We start from the raw sequence: 22,328 nt of genomic DNA, 5'->3' as shown, positions 1-22,328 counted from the left end.
GTCAATTTCAACTGTTATCCTCCCAAACAGGCACTATTTATTTTGTTATACTAATTGTCTTAAGAGGCTGTCCAAGCAAAATTCAGGCAGGGCTTTGCACATGCTATGTCTTGGATTTCAATTAATTTTTGTGTATCACTTCATTTTAACATGATTGTTATACATGTGAAAGAAAAAGTTCATTGTATGCCTATTTAGGCAGAAAAATGTCTATTTTTGAATTTGGAACATGTTTAGTGCAAAAAGGTCACAGAAGTTGTAAAAATATTGTGAAGTTTGATAAGTTGTAAAACTACTTAATTCTATTAAACCTTTTTAAAAATTATATTATTTAGTTTAAACACACCTAACTCTTTAACTTAGACTGCTTTTAAAGTATAAATATATTTCAAACAAAAATATATGCCTTATCAAAGTTGATGCATATTTTGAAAACAAAAATTCTTGTATTTTAATGTTAATTTGAAATTTTAATAAAATCCAATACATTTTCATGAAAGGAAAAAATGAGGCATCTTTATAAACCTGAGATATGAAATTTTGAGAAACAAAAATAAATTCAGTGGGAACAGCATCGGTCTCATAGAAGCAGTTGCACAAAATTACCCATTTTTAACATTGAAAATGAAGTTTTTCCATGCATAACGTGCTATTATTATTGTTAAAAGACAGTGAATGACAGAGTTCATGTCAAAAATATTGACTATAATTTAATGCATGCTTATATCTTTATAATAGGAAATGCTTTATGACGAAAGAAATATTGATCACTCATCAAAAACCAACATTTTTCATAATTTTAAGTGCAAAAAGGTCATTTTGACAAAAATGTTGAAAACTGAGTTTAAGTCTGCGAAAACTATTTACAACTGAAGTAAATTAGCTGAACATTTCACTATTTGGATGGTCTAATATACATTCAAATTATTTTAAGGGTTTTCAGTATTTCATAAAGTACATAAATTTGAGAATAAGGATTCAAAATGTGTTAATCACTGATTAAGGAATGCAGTGTAAAACTGAATGTATATTTCAAATTCAATGTATTTGTGTGTTTTCAATAAGTATTAACTAAAATGTTCTTCTTAAACTGGTAATAAACTTGGTGGGATAATAATATTGAAGCGGTATTAGCTTAAATAAAGAAGTTTTTTTTATCAAATTGTGCGAAAAGGTCAAATCCAATTCATCATTGGTACTACTGAATTTGAGGTGTTTTTGTTGTTGTTTTTTTATAACAATTCCATAATGTACAAATACACATAAATATATCAAATTATTTCTTCTTAGTAGTGACATTTGAATTCGTTATTATCTCTATATAAGTACCATTAGCAACTTCTTCAATCCAAAGTTTCAAAATGAATGCATACAACTGTTTTGGAATGAGAACTAAGAAATGTGACCTATACTTTCAGTCGGGTAGCTTTTGTAAATTCTAGGCAGGTGTTTAACTTTTGGGTAAAAATTAACATAAACAGACTAGTATACAACAATTATTAAGTCAGACTAATTCCACAATGAATCTAGCAGAAAAGTCAGACATCACAACCCCCCCCCCCCCCCTCCCTCCCCCATTTTTGGATCCCCCATACTAATCCATTTTATAATCGATGTATGATGAGCAGCTAAAATATACATGGGACAGTATGCTTTGAAACACCCCCCCCCCCCCCCTTTAAACCCTATTCCCAAATCAAATCCATGGCCATATAAGAATCAGTATGCCTCTTTTAAACTGTATTTTCCTCTTTTTAAAAATGTATTTCTAAATTACTCAGCTGACTAACTTTCAAGCATGTTGTACATATTTGAATAAATAAGCAATGCATAAGAGTGAAAGAATACATTTCATTTACATGTATCAATGCTATGTTTGGACAATTTACTTGGACAGTGTTATTTTATAATATTGTTAATGCTAAGTGATGTCAGTACATGTATTTGCATGTTAACAGTGGATACTGTTGTACTAATTAATATATTTAATTATATTTAGTTATTTACTCAAGATATTGAAATCTCTTTAACTAGGCTAGTATAAGTTACTTTCATAGTATGACAAACAACCATAATAGATGAAGATATCAAACAAATAATAACATTAAAATTAAATTAGTTATCTAAGAAAGTGTGCAGTAGCAATTTGGAATAAATAAACAGAGAATAAACTCATGCAAGATAACAATTTAACAATTTATTGAGCATTAAAATGCTAAAAGATAACATGTACATACAGTGCATGATGCATGAAGACAAGTTCATTCAACTTCTCTCTCTCTCTCTCTCTCTCTCTCTCTCTCTCTCTCTCTCTCTCTCTCTCTCTCTCTCTTGTGATCAATCCGACAAACTTCAAAGCATCTTATTTTAGTCTTGTTTGCATCCTTTATTCATTGAAGAAAAATGTGCAGATGATTAAATTGAGAAAAACAAATTCCAAGTGATATCTTCTGGAAATTCAACCACTCCTTAGGAAAACATTGGTTAATTTAAATGAATGTGGCCATTTATATAATGACTTGCAAATCTAGTTAGTTTCTCTGCCACCTAAATATATCCTTTCAAATTACTGCTTCACATAATCCATGAACCCCCTTCTTGATCTTCTTTCTTATTCTGCACACTTTCACTGTTTCATATGCAGGAATATCATTTTTACCCATGATATTAGATGCTGTAAAAGTCATCCAGATCCATCATGCCAAGCAACTTGATGGGGTTTTTTTCTTTCAGCAATCTTGTAGGTTTTTTTTCTATGTTTTATCCAAGTTTAAATATAGAAGGACAGTGTTTTCCAGAAGAATATTTCATTTGCACTTCTCTAAAAAAAAAAAATAGAGAAACACATAATAAAACAAATTCATGTACCTTCAAGTGTTAAGATCTTAAAATTGATAATAAAAATTGTGGAACACATACAGAAATTCCATTTCACATTCTGATTATCACTAGCAAAACTAATATCATACTGTTGTTTGAAATTGTTTGTTTACATATCTTCTCACATATCCGATATGTACTCTGACCGATTGCCAAGTCAATAGCTGCTGTGTTAAATAATATTGCTGTGCTAACAAAATAAAAAACCCACCCCATATTTTCTGCTGTGTATGTTATAAAAACTCGTCATTTCATAACATTTTTTTTTTCAATTTTTAACAAAGCAATATTTTTCAATTACGAAAATTAAAGAGATGAAGATTGAAGACTAAATTGACCTATCAAAGGAAAAAAGAGTACTCCAAATCTCAACACAATCCTATTTAAAAAATTTGTAGGATATTTTCCCAATACATGTATATAACCACATGGAACACTCTATGGTTATTGTTGTACTTTCTTTTTACAAAGATTTATTCATGGTATGTGAATGCAATTAATACAAATTAAATGTGCAAGTAAACATCTGATATTAAATAATGCTTGCTCTCTCTCTCTCTCAATGCATATTTACCTGACCCCTCTGGAACTACCCATTTGTCAAGAAATAACATTCCTCTGTCGTCATCAGGTGAACACCTCTTGCTTTTTTCTTTGAGGAGTTGATGTGTACATCAATGTACCCATAGCTGCATAATTTGTTGGCTGACTTGTTGAAATTCGTCTGGTAACAGTAATTCATCTCAGTTTCAATAAAAGGTTTGGGATGCTTACTATTATTGGCAACCTGATTTAACTTCCAATGGTATTTGAGATCGAGACAACATCACCAAAACACCGAAAAACAATCAACTCTCGCAGCATGCTGTGCACAGACGTTAGCGGCGGCCATCTTTGTTTACACTGGTTTTGAAAATATACCCGCACTGAATATTTTTTAAAAATTTATTTCAGCGTTAAAAAAAATTATGTTTATCGTAAACAATTAAGCTGATTTTATATGAATTATTCATAGTTAAAAATTTATTGCTTTTATTTTTTTCTTCAGTTTTTAAGCCTCCAAACATTCATTTGGCAAGGGAGGTAACTGAAATTATCAAACATTACCAAAATAAACTTGTCTACAATTTTTCAACGCAAGCTTTTCCCACTCATATTATTTTATCAATAAAAAGTCAAAATATTTTTCTCATTTATAAAAAATACAAACCCTCACCAATAACAATGTATTGGATTTTAAAGCTCACAGTTTGGTACATGGTTTCAATGATTTATATAAGAGAATGAAATATATATCTTCCCGTCCGAATAACCACTTAAATTATTTTTTCAAGCAAATCATCATTATTGTGGGTTAAAAGAGAATACAAACAAACTATTTCAGAGGAAAAACAAAAAATTCGTGAAAATCGATGTGCGACGTTTTCTTACATATTCGCCTGATGTTTGCTTGGACAGCCTCTTAATTTTTAAGAAAATTTTACTGCTTTTATATAGGAATAACGTGAATTCTACAGCGAACCGTACGCGCATAATTTTCGCGCATGTAACATTTGTAATGTTACCCGTTGTTAAGTGCGTTGCTAACGCTGAGGGTAATAGAACGGATTATGAACTGCGTCTTAACCAATCAGATTTCAATATTTTAAAACATGAAAGTATAACAATATGTATTGTTATACTTTCATGTTAAATACTGAAATCTGATTGGTTAAGACGCAGTTAATAATATTTTCTATTACCCTCAGCGTTAGCAACGCACTTGGCAACGGGTAACATTAAAAAATGTTACATGCGCTAAAATTATGCGCGTACGGTTCGCTGTAGAATTCACGCTATTCCTATATAAAAGCAGTAACATTTTCTTAAAATTTTTAAAAAAGACATTCAGTATAACAAAATAAATAGTGCCTGTTTGGGAGGATAACAGTTGAAATTGACACCCCTCGAAAACCATTGTCAACCAACGCGAAGCGGAGGTTGACAATAGTTTTCGAGGGGTGTCAATTTCAACTGTTACTCTCCCAAACAGGCACTATTTATATAATATTAGTCCCACTTTCCCGCAATATACGTGTACAGGTATGACATTTGTAAAACTAAGGGACCAAGAGTGTTTTGGGAGAGAAGAAGAGAAAACCTAAAGAAAGTAAAGGATTGTGGATGAGTACTTTATCGAGTCAAAAGAAGGGAAACGATTATAAGAGCAATAATAGGAGTGAGGGGGACATTAAAACTGTGTTTTGTTTTGTTTGTTTGGAGCTGAAAACTCAAGTGAGCTTTTCTGATCACTTTTTGTCCGGCGTCTGTCTGTCCGTCCGTCTGTCTGTAAACTTTTTACATTTTTTACTTCCTCTCCAGAACCACTGGGCCAATTTCAACCAAACCTGGTGCAAAACATCATTTGGTAAAGGGGATTCAAGTTTCTTAAAATAAAGGGCAACACTCTCTTTCAAGGGGAGATGAATACGATTTATTGAAAATTTGTTAATATTTCTAAAAAGTCTTCTCAAGAACCGTTAAGCCAGAGAAGCTGAAACTTGTGTGGAAGCATCCTCAGATAGAGTTGAATCAAGTTTCTTCAAATCATGGGCCACAGTGGGGGTCAAATTTTTACAAAAGAATATATAGAGTTAATCTTTAAAAAATCTTCTACTAAAAAAAACCATTTGGCCAGAAAAGCTGAAACTTGTGTGGAAGCATCCTCAGATAGTGTAGAATCAAGTTTTTTTAAAATCATGGTCCTCAGGGGTAAGGTGGGCCACACTGGGGGAAAAAAATTGTGGGGCACATTGGGGTGTCCAGTTTTAAAAAGAAAAACATTCATAAAAACTCAAATGTTATAATATATGGTTTTACTTATATGCAAGCATTTTGACATATTGTTGATTCTTTAAATTTGTTTAGACTTTGGCCCCTGGACAATTCTTGTGCTTCACAAGTTTGATGTAGGTTCCCATTTGATTTACATCTTCTTGAGAACTGTAATGCTCAATAAGTGAAATGACTAAAGAATCATCCTATGATTAAATAGGCTCAATGATGAACATAATATCCAAGGAAAAAAATTGAGCTCAGGTGAGCAATGTGGCCCATGGGCCTCTTGTTTTGGTGTACCGAAACCCGATTGATCTACATGTACATGTATTTGTGACCAAATATTAGCTTAATGAGTATTGTATATCAAGTTGTTTTGTGCAAAATGGTCCATGCTTGAACAAAATCTAGGTTATTTGAGAATATTCCATTCAAAGTTTTTTGTTTCTTTGCAGAATTCCACAACGTTTTCAAAGTATCATTTAAATCAGGATTGGTTTTAAGTGAGATTTCAAACAGATTATCAGTAATGTTTCTTGAATTATTTTTATAAATTCCATTTCATTTAAAAAATATGATTCCGCAATCTCTCTTACGGTGGAATGAACGAATGAATTAAAGCTAATTTTTTTCTAAGACTTTAGAGCAAACAGTATTAAGATAACGTTGGTTCCTTGATTTACTCTATTTGATTTGATTTTTTTTTTTTCATTTTGTTAAAAAACTATTTCATTATCTCAATTGTCAAATCACGCAATAATGTTTATTAGATCTATCCATAAAATGAATGTCGCCTCGAAGTACACTGAATAAAGTACTTACACTAATACGATCTTATTAGTTCATGGCGGTGATTTTAGGAAACAGAACTATGAGCTATAGCAAAAGGTGGAGTGATGTAGATAGTTTTGTTTCTTGGTTATCGTCTCATTAGTTTTGTGGCCATTCCCAAACTTGATAAGATTTCCTTGAACCGTAGTAATGATCTAGAGGTATATGTCCGTGGCAATTGCTGCCTCGTTCTATTTGAGGCATGTTGACTTCTCGCTCCTGCAGGCGGAACTTAATACTGAACTTATTTGTACAGGTAGAGGCAGTAAATAAGAGCAGGAAAATCCCCTGAATATCACATTTGACTCAAATGGTCCGTTAACAGGGCCAAGACACACTGTAAGCTCATAAACATCCTTTGATACAACCATGAAGCAATGTTTTCATGACCAAAAACGTGATAGGGTTTGTCCATCTCGAACAAAAACAACAGATAAATTCTGATGTCATATATCTATAACGATACTTTATTAACATTACTCACACAATAGTCCATTCAAACAATTCCAATTAAAACAGGTTCTCATAACAATTCAATTTCCACTTAATTTCTTCAACAAAAATTAAAATATGATAAAAAATATACTACATAACATGAAATTTAAAAAAAAAAACCTGCAAAATTTACAAACAGTTCAGAAAAAAAATTTCTACATTATATTCTCATAGAGATTCTTATTGTGGAAAATTAAAATTCATAATTCTTTGTACATTTCATTGACCCTGAACAAATAAAATGGTTTCGTATCTTGTCGGTAATATGTGCAACACATATAAATACTTTTCATAACATGAATTCCTATCTATTAAAACAAACTATCATGGTGACAGAGATGCAAGCATATCACAGAAACACATTCTTTTTTTCAACCTTTGATAAAATATTATGACAAACAAAAATGGAATCATGCAGTAAGCTAGAATGAATGCTGGATCTAACTGATGAATCAAAGCCCCAAACAAGCAGTGAAATCTGTTGAATTCTGTTATTAAATTAACCAAGACTTAGTTCCAGTAACCATTAAAAAACAACACAATTCACACACAATTCAACTTTTGAAAAAAATCTAGTTTCATTATGTGGTTAAAAATTTGATCAAACTTATTTTCATCATGAGAATAAAAAGCCAACTGCCAGACTGCTCCTATTCTGACCAGCAGATATAAAGGAAGAGGGGTAGGTCAGGGACATCAATTAATGCAGGAGTAATGAAAATTTGCATATTTGGTCATCTCTTATATGGCGTAATAAGGAAGTACAATTACATAAAGCTTGCAATCTAGCCAAAAAAAGGAGAGAGAAATGAGAAAACTTTTATCCCAGTTTCTAAAATGACAAGTGTTTTCAAAAGTATTATCTTTCAATGTTCATGGTATTCACAACAAGAGCTATACTGATAACTGTGGGCTTAAAGTTGTTGGTGAATTGTATATACCACACTTGCAAGTTTATTTGGTTCTAAGCTTCCCTCCGATGAGGTCAATGTAAGCATGGAGGTTACATGTTTCTTTGGTTAACATGGATCTTAACTAATCTTTAGTAATGAAATGTACATTCAATATGGTACATCAATCCAGCAGGTTCTAAACTTGAGCTCTCTCTAACAGCTGCCCACAGACTAAACTACAAAATCTGACCGATACCATGTATCCATAATAAAATCATAAATAAGAACTGACTATCTACATTGTCATGACTATGCAAATTAAATTTAAATGTGAATATATACAATATATATCTTTAATAACTGTATAGCAACACACATATTTATCAGATTGATTTGATTCACATACTGTATATAGTATATCAGAGTGCCAACAATTCAAGGTTTTGAAGAACAAGTACTTATTGTGAAGGTTTGTTTATACTAGTATATACCTACAGTGCAGATTGGTCTGGCAAGAGAAAAGATTAACGTGACACACGAAAAAGTACACCACTGGTATTCCATCTCATATACATATACCATCTATATCATGTACGTCTAGGTCTAACAAGCACCAAAAATAAACAGGTCAAATTTTAAAAAGAATGGAAACAGGAGAAACAGATAATCTCATAAAGAAATACAGGTACTCCAAGACTGTCAGATTCTACAAAAATAGTAACCATGTAAAAATGCCCTGAGTACTCTGAACAGAGTCTGCGTGGTACTCTGTTTCTTGACCGTACATCTCCCTGTGTTACACACAGACAGTGTGAAAGGCATTTATTAGTTTACAGAAATAGCAGCAAGCTAACAGTTGAACTACTTAGTACATACTAACAAGTCCCTTAGCTGTGGGGAGTTATCTGATGTCCCCACCCCCACAAGTCTGTCCCCCAGTCCTTCAATGAGGGAGATCTACCACAACCTCCACATAGTTCACAGGGAAGAATCCAGTCCGTCCGTTTAGCGAGCCCTCGTACCAGTTCTCATCGATCTGGGAAATGAGTTTGATCATATCTCCCTCATTGAAGCCAAGCTCTCCTTCATTCTCTGGCTCAAAATCATACAATGCCTTTGCACATGCCTCTTTCTTTGCTGGAAAAAATTAAATTGAAAAATTAAAAACCAGTACCTGTTAACAAATATCCTGGTTTTAATTCGTTTAAAGTAAAGATGACAAGAGGTTGACATTTTTAAATAAAAGCATTAACTAAATAATTGATGATGAAAATATTTTTTTCACAGAGCAATATTATTAGGCATTTAATTCACCTGTTTTTGAAAAACCTTATAAAGAGAAAAACAGAAAAAATTGTTGATCAAATTTTTTATAGCTATGTAAATTAATAATGCAAAAACTGCAAACAAGTCCCTAAATATGAGTTTACCATCTGCATTATGCAACTTCCTTCCTAAAACAGACCAAATTCAATCCGAAATGTTTTTAACATGTCAGAATCTAGCATATTTTTATAATAAGCATTACAGTAATACGTGTCACTATTACAGCTACAAGACACTTAGGAAGTATTCTGCATATAATGTTTAGTCTCCATACACACACAACAAAATCAGGAAGTTTCCATGTTAATCTTTGATTATAGTTACAAGTACATGTATATATGACATGTACTGGATAGTCTGTGTTCATGATTTCATAGTCCTCCTACTTACTGGTTGGTGGAGAATTGTTAAAGTTGTAGCTGTCAGCAGTGTCGTACATGTGATTGGAAGTGGCTGAAACTCGACTTGTAGATCTGGGTATGAACTCTTTCCGTGGCCTAGATACTGCTTCATTGCGCCTGGAGTAGACAGTGTCATAAAGTACATTACTCTACCTCAATATGATAATCCTATATAAAGCGTCATCTAATTGGTCTAGTAAGTCAGGTGACATTGCGAACAAAATGCTGTGTCTCCTGGGGAATGAATATCATATTCCATCTCTTTTGAAACCTCGATATTTTTCATTCCATTTGTATGAAAAAGTGAGGATAAGCATTTGGCTTATCTAAAACTAGATTAAATCTAAAATATTGAAAATTTTAAAGCCTTCTTATATCAGTTGAATCATGAACATAAAAAAAACTGCATATCAAAGCAGCTTTTATTGTCCATAGCCCCTAAAATTTTCAACACTACTGCATTTTTCATTGACCACCCAGGAAAGAAACTCGAAATGTTATATCAATTTGTTTTGCAAAATTTTATCCCAACTATTTCAGCTCCATTACTTTTAAATTAATAAATATGCTCTTAACCTGGTATGGTATCCAGTCATGATTACATTATTTTGGGAATGGAATTTCTTCAGTAAATTGTTCTAACTAAAATATTGTATAGAGTGTATTGGTTACCTACAATATCCCTTAAATAATAATGTGAAATACAGCCCAATGTAAACAGACAAAACTTTTTTTCCTCAGATATTCTGTCGAAATTACAGTACAAACACATTAAAACGAAAACTTAATGAGGAAATACAGCAAAGCCTCTTCTTTAATTATTACTTAAAAATCGACACTCAATGTCTCTTGTGAAATCTATCATTGTTGAACCTACTTCCGATCGATGTTGTCGAGCAGGTCATCCAAGAGGGAGGCGGCCTGCTGGTGGTATTCCTTCTGGGCCTCGATGAACGACTGAAGCTGGGCAATCTGCTCCACCTGAAATACAGTACAACTAACTGTAGAATAGAATGTTTAGGAAGCTCTGAATTATTGCCTTTTTTACCAGTATTGTAGCTTGAATAATCGTTCTAAGATCAATTCAATCTGATTAAAATCAGATCCTCGATGCTCCCGTTTTAAGGATGTGTAGCTACCGCTTCGTAGCAACACATCACTAAAACGGGAGCATCGAGGATCTGATTTTAATCAGATTGTAAGATCAATTTTACACTGCTTTGTTAAGAGTTCAAAATCCCTAGCAATCTAAAATCTCTGTTTATAGCACTGTGTAGAACTTTAACTATAAAAATAAAAACCCGGTATAATACCTTAACCTAAAAGTTATTGAGTGATTTATTACCAGTAGTAATGAATGGAAATGTGTACCTCATTTTCAAGCAAGTTGTGCATAGCATTTTCTGCAAGTTCCTTTGATTCTTCAAACTTTTCCTCTGCCGCTTTAATTTCCTCCTCAGTCACATTTGCCCCTGTAAAAATAATCGTACATCTCTATTGAACTGGACCTACCGCTCGTCCAGATTGATAGCAGGTTTAAGCAGCAATGTCACACAGAAGCAATCACACAAACTAATTCATTTGAAATCGCGCACTAAAAAAAAAATCATTGGCTACATTTCTATGCATGTTAAACAACTATTCATATCTTAACAAAAAGTTCCCAAAATGTTTTATTTTTTAAGTTCCGTAACCTGCTCACTGAAATGTTAATCGTGGTTCGTTAGATACAAATGGCATGGTCTGTCTATATACTGACTTACATAGCAGGGTTAAAGAGATACCGTTTAACGGGTAATTTTTACTGCTGTGATTTTTTACGAATTTGTCTCAGAATAGGGCGATTTGAATTTTTACGCGTAATTTTTTTATGAATTGGACATGTCCGTAAAAATTAAAATCATCTGTGGTAAAAGGGGGAAAATTTCTCCGTGACTTTGTTAATGTTAACACACATACAAATCAGAAAATCGTTTCTCTGTTAACGAGTTCTTAATTATTATGTTTGTATTTATTTGTAATGTAGTTATTGACTGAGTGATTGAAATCTCGTTACTAACGTGGCATTATACGTAGTTTTAAAAAATACTCAAGACTGAATAGAAAGATCTGAACTGTTATCACCACGTGACCAAAAACGCTAAAATATACCTACATGTACAGCCGTCATACGTACGATGTAGAAAATTTACGTGCGGTGTTTTTTTTACTTTTGTGAAAATTTACGCGTTTAATTTTTACGGATTTATAAAACTCGTAAAAATTAGTAAAAATTAGCAGCACGTAAAAAATACTCGTTATACGGTAAATGGTTAATGAAGCTGCTAGGAAAGCATATCACTTGTCATTAAAATTTAATCTCCAGCTATTTGGTCCACAATAATATATCAAAGCCTCCTGGTTCCATTTGATCCCATGTCTGACCTAACTTATGTGAGTTGAAACACCAGAAAAGAAATGTTAATATTTCTGCCACATCACCATTGTCATGCAATCAACAAAACATGCATTACTTATTACAACTTGAAACTGACATTAACATGCATATCATATATAATACACTGTACTATCAAATTCTACTGTACAACACTTAAACACCACAACTTGGATACTTTTAAGAGTAAATCTTGTTCTGGCACGGAATACACACTAAATGAATATTGCAGGAATCATGCAAGGTTTTACAGTACGGATGTTGACAACTCAAGAGCTACCCACCGGCCCCCCCAAATGCCCGACAAATTGTCCACAGTTTTGACCTTACAAATCCTAAAAAAGGATAAAAAAAAAATAGCTTGCGTTGGGTTGAAAAAAGCCTAAGTAGCAATGGTTATGTCTGCCATGAGCATGAGACATCATATAGCAGACATCATGTGACATAGAATTCCACATGCAAATCAGGAGATGAAATGTACATGAGATGTAGACAAGTTTAACACTGGACCAATGGTTCCCCATGCAGTACTAAAGCCAGAGCTAGCCCAGTGTACATAAATGTCATAGTATACCTGAGGATTTTCCACCAGCCTCTACAGTGCCAAATATAGCAAAATCAGGTCAAATGTTTCTGAATCAGGTCAGCATTGTGCAATTAGGTCACACAGGAAATATTCTACCATCACATCGTTGATGTCATTATACTTAGTACATGCAATTATTCATTTACATTTGAATGACATATTTCGTGTAGGCTATGATTTAATGGCCATGGGTTTAACATCCTGGTAGTTTACATAAGGAGATCTCTTGATCATCACAAATCATGTTTACAATTCATGTAATGGTAGATATTTCTCACTACTTTCTTTATAACAAACAGTATCTGCCTTGCCCCAGTTTTAACTTCCTTCCCAAGCCAACAAATGCAGTCTCCATAAATTATTTGTTTCCTCATATAAAAGACTCTATTCTCTCTCTTAATTACCAAAATATGACAATAACAGCTGTACAAATGCCATATAGACAAAATAACAGTATAACATCCCGGCCATCTATAACAGCAGTACGAAATTAAGACCCAGCTGTAAACATTCACAATGATATTTTCAAAACATTTTAAAACTACTCAATGACCTTAAGATTTCTAATCACTCTGTGATTAAAACGAAGCAATTCGCCTGTGTATATAATCAAAAACATAAAAAAATACATGTAATATATATTACTGTTTAAAAATCAACATCAAGTAATTCAGAAATAAACAATACAAATAAGCTGTGCTCAATAAGACAACAGAAGCAAATACAGTTTAGATTCAACAACTTTTTAAAGTGCAAATATCTTTTCAATGGTAAATTCTTGCATACATTTTTAGTTTTCAGTTACTGGTATTTTGCTTTGAATTTTGATGAGTTTTGCATTTTACTTCCATTATACTTAGCATTTTAAAAAATGAAGTGTAGAGTCACTGCAAATAGAAACAAAATGAATGAAAAGGTAAAAGAAAAAGTGGGCACCTTCTTATATTACAGGTAAAGAATCTACAATGCAAATTTGAACTTTTTAATAACTTTTCTTACATCCTATTAAATGAGGTATTTGCTTCCTAAACTTCAAATTTTTACAAAAATTACCCAGAATGAAGTTTTTGTATACTTATTTCCTACGTTCTAGGGTATCGCGTTACTTCTTTTTACATATAGTAGCACGCGCTGAAATTGACATTTGACGTCGGGATAATTTTAGACATAGTTAACATAGGCACGCCGAACATCACTGAGGTATATAATAGAGGAATCTCACAATAACATTAGTTTCTGGAAATATTTCCTTATTGATAGATTTTTTGACAAAATGATTTAACTACTGCGATATCATAGGACAGGCTCATATGGCATTTAGTAACCCATGAATGAGCTAGTTTTAGACAGCAGTTATTCAAACATTGAACAAGGGTGTAAGGATTTTCAGATAATTCTTCCTAGTGTAATTTTTAAATCAATTGTACCTATACTAAGGGTTGATAATTGCAAATACATGTAAACAATTGCAAATAGGTCATCAAGAATATAAGTCATGATTCACATATATTACATATGTGCTGGTGGGTTCTACATTGACAATCTTGGATATATATTGTATAATACATTGACATCCAAATAAATAGTGTGTCCATAAACTCTCTCAGCATATATTGAGACTACCATAAAATATTCTAGCCAGTCCAACTAAAGTTTTAATGCTCTACGTTTTTTGGTTAAAAATCTCCAAGATTTCCGGACTTGTATCTCTGCCTCAGCTTTACAGGAATATGGTTATAGTTTATAGTGTAAACCTGGGCTGTCAATTTTTACTGTCCTGATTAAGTATTCCTCTATAGTCTACGTCAGACTAGCAATGTGAATGGTTTGATTCCTACAAGCCAAGCATGAGGCTGTCTACTGATACACATAATAAATAAAGAATACGTAAGCCATGGGCAACAACCAACACAAAATCAAATACTGTTACCATAAGGACATGCAGTATACATGAAGGATAATATCTAATCTATGAAATGCCAATAGACCCCCAACATGCAGCACAGTACAAATCATACTTAAACAAATGTAGTCCTACCTCCTGAAAAGAAAAGAAAACAGCATCATACGCAGGCCAGTCACTATAACTCAGTCAAAAACTGTCACTATAACTCAGTCAAAAACTGTCACTATAACTCAGTCAAAATTGCTATCACAGAGCACACTCAGCATTCAAATACTGTACAACATTCCAACTCCCACAATCTATAACACTAGGACACTTTCACATTCTGACGCAGTCTTCAATTATTGTAATAGTGTAAGCCCTAAACCTTCATATGATATTGCTATGAGCAATTATAATCATAACAGTCATAGTTTTTGATTCCTGTAAATATGTAAATGTAATCCGAGGGACATCATACCTTTGTCTTTCTTTCTTTTCTTACAGTCAAAGTCCAGTCTTCTGCCAGACAACTTCTTTCTGTGGTGCTAATAATGAATATGAAAACAAAGAAATAAATTCTGCCAAAAGCTTGGTTAACTGACTTTCATTTTAACTAAATCATAAAATTATTCTTTACAATTCTTTTCATTGTTCTCAAAACTGTTAACTGCATCATCAAACATGAATGAACAAAAAGTTTTCGCCAAAGACGAATTTCAGATGCTGTGACCTTGACCTACATTGACCTCCTTGAGGTCCTTGGACTGGAGATCTGCCAGAGGTCCCAGGAAGTTCTGTTTGACATTGTCCTCCAAGGCATACTTGTGGTCGGCCAGCTGTTTGAAGACCTCCCCAGCCTCCTGTAGACACTCCCCTGTAACAGTTAATACAAAGTTACAACATGGAACTCTTTTATAACAGAACACACACACACAGAGTCAACGAATGACAGCACACACAGTCATAGACAGCATACACAGTCAACGAATGACAGCACACACAGTCATAGACAGCATACACAGTCAACGAATGACAGCACACACAGTCATAGACAGCACACACAGTCAACGAATGACAGCACACACAGTCATAGACAGCATACACAGTCAATGACAGCTCATAGTCATTTACAGCATGCACACAATCAATGACAGCACACAGTCATTTACAGCATGCACACAATCAATGACAGCACACAGTCATTTACAGCACACACAAAGTCAATGACAGCACAGTCATTTACAGCAAGCACATAGTCAACGAAAGCACACAGTCAACGACAGCACAAAGTCATTTACAACATCATGCACACAATTGATGACAGCACACAGTCATTTACAGCAAGCTGCTTAGCACACAATCATTCACAGAATGCACAGTCATTGACAGCACACACAAAGTCAATGACAGCACCCACACACAGTCACAACAGCATAGTTAATATCTAGTATACAACTCTGAATAGCTTCAAAACTAAACTTGACTTCAAAATGTGATAATCGTCATGTTCCAGAAACAATTAGTAAACAGTTCTGGTCTGGTCTTTTTCGACCTAATGACCTTGAATTTGATGTATTATTTGTCCTGTAATGCATGCATCATATGGTGTAATGATATATCAGTATACAGCAATTAACCAATACATGACAATGACATTCACATGAAAACAGGATAGATACCTACCCGGTAATACCTGGTAAACATAAACTTTATGCTAAACTACTTGAACAAAGTATTTTTTTTAAGTGTATCAATTTTGATCTCTATTAACCCAATTCCTTAAGGATGCATAAATTTTGTTTTCATCATGCAGTGAATAGGAACAGGATGATATTACACATCATTAGCTTCACCTCACAGGGGTAAGAATTTTACTGACCAGGTACCATCCAGTACCCAGCCACTACATGTCTACGCCACTAATAACATGACACGCTCCAGCTGTACCATCACACACCTACTCCTTGAGAAGACATGAACCTATCAAAAGGCACAGACACAATCACCATATGGACTGCTTTATATCTGATAAAAAGGAAACATCCTTTCATGATAGTCTTTCATTTGCTTTTGATTAAAGAACAAAGAAATTATACAAGTGTACTTATTTACTACTGAATCATTGACACAGAAATGGATCTTTATAAGTAGCTGCATAAAACTGCATCTTCAGATTTTAGACATTTAAATCTCCCACTTGACAATAGTCAAATTCTTGAACCTATTCAGTATAATTCATCAAAACTACCAGTACTCCATGGTCATAATCAAACTGAAAATCTGGTCATTATCATGAAGGACTATGAAAAATAACCTCTTCACATAATAGCTCACTTTTTTTAACAGTACTTGATATTAATACAGAGCCTATGTAAATATGAGAGTGTTTCATATCGGTGTTATGTTTTATAAGTGTGTATTGAGGACCTGGATAATTAGGGCCACTCTGATCTTCCAATGGTTGATTAAAGACACTTGGCAGGAAGTCTCCACTACTTGAACGTATTTATAAAGGAGGTGATTATACAGAGAAAGGAGACGGTTACTAGTACACAGAGAACTGTGCAAAGTTACTCACTCCAACACTATTAACAATGACAAACAGGTCTCCTGCCCCAAAACCAGAAATCAATGAAAACTACCGACAGAACCCACAAACTACAGACACATGGGACATCAAGGATAATTCAATAACTGTGGATTGTTGGTGTCTATATAAAAGCATGTTAAAAAAATACCACAGACTCGGAAAACACACAAAATGGATGAGGTAGTGGTGTGATTAATATATCACCACCACACAGATCAATCCTATTACATGTGTTATTCAGTCTGAGAGCCGCACTGAAATAATTGTCAAACATGTGGCAAACCAGAACATATAGGAAGTACATCTAACTATAGCAAGAGTCTAGGAAATGACTGCTAAATTTGAAACTTATCAGGAATTGTGCTATCCTAATTAATGCCTGTATTTTATACCTACATCTGTTGTATCTATTAAATACTTCCCTTTACATTCACTTTATTTTTAATAAAATCAACAAAATACTGCATGATATATGCATGAATAATAGTACAACGGTGTCTTAACATGCTTAAAACCGATCCTTCTGATAAGAGCGCATTACATGTATGAGATGACCTTCTTTATGATCCTGCTTTATCAGTGAGCCAGAATTATTCCCAGCACAAGTTCTGTGAGAAGACAATGTAATGAAAGTCATAAATCATTTGTCAGACACACACTTGTTTTTTATTTACTGTTTGGCTTATTCTTCTAGTGCAATGTTACGTAAAGCTTTTAATCCTCACTAATGAAGACGCTATCAAAACATACAGTAAATAAAAAAAAAATCTGTGATAAAGAATCACTTTCACATTTTTTCAACTTCAAAACAAAACTCAATGGATAGGGAAATCAAATGTCCTGTATAAACAACACTCTTGTTTTAACAAGAAGATGGCACATGAACCAGAAATGGTGATTAGTTCTTAGTAAAAAAAAAACCATGTATTTAAGTTGTGTATTTTACTTCCAACTACCATCACCAACCACCGACCCATGCCTCCCTACCCAACTACAGTAAGTCAAGCAACCTTGGTTGTGGTGATCTGATGTTACAAATCAGTACAACAATCTACATGTTTACTTTACAGTGACAAATAGACCAGCCACAAATCTATTTTGCTTTAATTGTAGGAGATAAGCCCCAGGGTTCAATTTTTTAAATTCCTGTATAAAGTACATTCATTGTCTCTAAACAAGTTTAAGTATGGTAGATTTTCCAGTCTTATCATTGGATTTTTTGTACAGAAGTGAAAGACTATGGAAAATTTCCACATGAAGAGAGCTGAATAGGACAAAGGTGTAGCATTACCTGAGATAATCCTACAGACGGTCAACATTTATATCACAATGTAACAACCACAATCACTAAATACCTAGATTTCACCTGCAATCTGATGATCTAACAATGAAGTCCATGTCTTAACATGATTGTGTTTGCATATCAAAATACCATCCGATTTTACAGTCCAATAGCATCTGATTTTATAGTCCAAAGGGGTTTACACAGCATTGATTTTCACAACATAAAATATGCTTATTATGTACCAGAGACTTATACATTCAAGGATATAAAATTTTGTAATCATTCTGCATGTTAATACAAGTACATCATGATCAAAAACATGAACTGATTTCAGAAATCACTCTGTTTAGTATTTCTGCCTTTATTTTAGTAAAAAGAAGGAGCTACAAAACCTGACAAACTAGCAGAGTGTAGGTAAACACTAAAAATTGTCATAACCATGATAACTGAACTACAGCAATGAGACAGATGGGTCTTGAACTCACTGATCAAATCACTGCCAGGTATTTTTCTCTTTTTACATAAATTAAGATTGTTGACATATCTTGAAGTTCATCATAACCAAAAGGAGGCATCCAACCAAATAAAACTGAGAGCCACTCACCAAACATCATTTCCTCGCCCAAGTCCTTGCCGTGTTTAATCATGTGTTCCCCCAGGGTGCCTTCAGGCTGGGGATAGGAAACATTTTTGGTGGTCCCTCGCACTTTGGAGAAGTTATTCACAACCATCATTTTGGTTCTGGAAGCTGAAGTTTCAACAACATTTTTTTTTTCAATAAAATTTCATCAATTTGTAAGAAAGTACCAGGTAAATGTAATCCACACAAACTTGTGGATATGTCATGCTGACGATTTTGAGTAAATGTGTAACTTCAGCTGTAACATACCTGGATTTGGTTGAAGAAACTCTTGTGTTTTGCCAATTAAGTCATCTATCAACTTTCCCATCACATCAATTTTCTAAATTTGAGTAAAACAAAAACTATTTGAAACCCAAATATAATCAGATATATCATCTTTAGAATACAGATGTGTTTATTTCACATGAGTTTGCTTCTAATTAATTATATCAAATCTTTAAAACTTTGGTGGTAAATAAGTAGTATAACATAGTATAAGTTAGGATATAAGCTGAGAGACCAGTAAAACAACTGACCCGTTCCATCTCCACAAACTCTTCATCCAGTTCTGTTCCTTTAGCTCCACCAATTTTTTCACTCATATACTAAAATAGGGTAAAACAAACATTTTCTAAAGATGTCTTAGTCTGTCTATTTCTTAGTACTGTTCATACATTAATGATAAATATAAATCTGGGTTTTTTTCACTACTCTAAAAAGCATTAGGAAAACTTACAGAGATATTATCTACATAAATTCCAGAAACATTTTCTGATGTTTAGAGTGGAATTCAGCAATGACATGAATAATCCTGACAAAAATTTTACAACATCAAATTTGAATTTCATAATGAAAGTCATATTTTGGAGCTAATGCAATTTCTAATCCAATAGACCAATACATTTTCATCCAAAAAAATACAATTGTAAAATCGTCTTTACTTGTAAACAGTGACATTACAACATATTTTTCATACTGTTTCAAACGAAACAGACATTATAAATATAAATTTAAGTTTCCTTGATAAAATATCAGTGTAAGATTTCATCTCTTTATACAAAATATTTCTCAAGTGCTTTTCATGAACCCAACAGAATTACTTTCTCTTCCTGATTAATACAAAATATTATATATGCTTTTGATTCATTAAACAAAGTAAAGGGGAAATAAATAACACATAATTAGACATTTTCACAGCCTAGTAAATGCAAAAATGCTTCTCCATTGAATAACTCTGCCTAGAATTCTACTGTAAAATATTTGCTGTTTTTTCCTCCAAATAGAGACAGTTGTGTTTAAAATGGCATGTCTAATTCAAATACAACAGAAATAACAAGAACCTTACAGTTACCATAAGTAATTATGGCACTGTACAATTTCTGGAGTTTACACCCAGTAAAAAGTTCGATTCCATTTTATATAAAACATGTGTAATTGTATATCATCTGCAAATTCATATCCTTATTAATAGCACTGACATGCTATATATGCCTTTAACGCTTAGGTAGTCCAAAATATCTGGCTTTTCTAGTGATTTGATATTTTACATTCCAGGAAAACGTCAAAACTGTCACCAAACTGGAAATTCACCACCTCCAATTGAAAGCAACATTCTTGGCACAATTTGAATAAATATAGTAAACTCACTGATAAGGCTTGAAATTTAATTTTACTGCGCATTTTGTTAATTACACTAATAAACAATAGTGTTGTAGGCCTATTTTTTCAAGAGATTTTAAAAATACATGAAATCAAAACAAATCAGAACAGTTCGATAGAATGTGTTTAACAGTCTTTTTATGGGATGTATGAACCCATAATTTGATAAAAGTGATAATAGTGATAAGTAGAACCTTCGTTTTATTAACTAGTTGGAAGTAAAACATTCAAATTGCAAATATTTAAAATCAAGCCGTAAATGCCACCTTCAGTTGGAGGCGGCAAATACTGTAACCAGTTTTGATAATTGCACCACTTCTGATAGTTTTCCTGGCATGTAAAATATCAACATCGTGAGAAAAGCTAAGAAAATGTCAGATATTTTAGATTTTGCTTTGGGTAACAATATTTGTATAATCAGGGACGTATATACATCCCTGGTAGAATACAGCAATGGGCTTCAAAGTGAATAATGAAACTTGCATTTTGTTTTTCAACTTACATATATAGTGTCATTACACAAATGTTCAATATGAAAAAGAAGGTATGATCAATTATAAAGTTGCCTATATTTTTTCTGTAAGACATATCACGTAAGACTTAAATCTTTTGAGGTATTCCAAAGGACAGTTACTAAATGTCCATTAAAATTTCTCTGAAATAAGGATTAACATTCAGTCTCCGAAATTCCTCAACAAAGAAAAATTCAACTAAACAACTACTTACAAATACTGCATAAAAATTACGTAATTACAAAATATATGTGCAATGAAATAATTTACCAGCATGTTGTTTTTAAGAATATACTTATTTCAATAAACCAGTCATATTATTCAAAACAATGTTTAGTTTCATATTTTGCAATATCACTGACCGGTTCAAAAAAGCAGATGGAATACAAATCTAAGTACTATCATGAGTTTAAAAGAGATGGAAATCAGTAAAGAGTACCTGGTTTGCTTTATTAAACTGCTTTTTAAATCCTTCCCACGACATTTTGGTGTATTTTGTAAACTTCAACCTGTCAAATTTATTCTTTAGAGACGTACTCCCACTATTGACGATTTACAACTATCAGTGCCGCAGTAACAATCTAAATTATTTTAAAAAGTATGGATCGGATATAATTGGAATTTTATTGCGTAAAAACTGTTGTAGCAAAACTCTATATGTAAAATACATAAACTCTACTGTATAGTTTTAAGAAAATCTCCAATTTGGTTCTTTTAAAGGCCATCTCAAAATACAGTTATATTTACTACAGGAAAATATAGACAATTGTCATTTTCCACTTTTCGAAACAGATTTTAAAAAAAATACTACGTACGATAGCGATTTCCCCCAAATTGTAATATTTGATTCATGAATAATTATTTTCTACCTTGGATTAAAAAAGAAAAACCCTTTAAACTTCTACATCTGGTTTTTTAATGCGGGTCATCTCAAAATATCAAAATGCATGAAATGTTGCTATATTTGGAGTATTCTACTGAAGATTGGTTCAATGATTCATTAAAAAAAATGAGAATAATAACCATGAGGATTGCATAAATCCGTGTGTAAGGTAACAGTTCCAAAGCGTAAACTTTTTACTTATTCTGGAATGTTATATTTCTTATAA

The 22,328-nt window shown here is 32.9% G+C and overlaps 1 protein-coding gene and 1 long non-coding RNA gene across 3 annotated transcripts; both read right to left on the bottom strand.

The window, feature by feature from the left end:
• Positions 1-2,182: 2,182 nt before the first annotated feature.
• On the bottom strand, positions 2,183-3,966 carry LOC128177237 (uncharacterized). The gene is made up of 2 exons (XR_008242820.1): positions 3,455-3,966; positions 2,183-2,821 (listed from the first exon to the last, which is right to left on the bottom strand). It is a non-coding gene; the product is annotated as an uncharacterized LOC128177237 (long non-coding RNA).
• Positions 3,967-6,974: 3,008 nt separating this feature from the next.
• LOC128176187 (endophilin-A3-like) lies at positions 6,975-21,791 on the bottom strand. Of its 2 annotated transcripts, XM_052842313.1 has the most exons (11): positions 21,659-21,791; positions 19,585-19,653; positions 19,316-19,388; positions 19,031-19,174; positions 15,292-15,425; positions 15,030-15,096; positions 12,652-12,672; positions 11,015-11,115; positions 10,521-10,624; positions 9,633-9,760; positions 6,975-9,053 (listed from the first exon to the last, which is right to left on the bottom strand). In XM_052842313.1, the coding sequence occupies exons 1-11, from the start codon at positions 21,701-21,703 to the stop codon at positions 8,860-8,862; spliced, it is 1,080 nt and encodes a 359-aa protein (XP_052698273.1). In that variant the 5' UTR covers positions 21,704-21,791; the 3' UTR covers positions 6,975-8,859. The 2 variants fall into 2 exon arrangements, with proteins under 2 accessions (XP_052698273.1, XP_052698274.1); XM_052842314.1 differs by lacking the exon at positions 12,652-12,672.
• Positions 21,792-22,328: the final 537 nt, after the last annotated feature.

Source organism: Crassostrea angulata, chromosome 3 (assembly GCF_025612915.1).
Source record: "Crassostrea angulata isolate pt1a10 chromosome 3, ASM2561291v2, whole genome shotgun sequence".
NCBI lineage: Eukaryota > Metazoa > Mollusca > Bivalvia > Ostreida > Ostreidae > Magallana > Magallana angulata.
The sequence above is the reverse complement of the archived record's forward strand: the minus strand, read 5'-3'. Positions and strand labels throughout refer to the sequence as shown.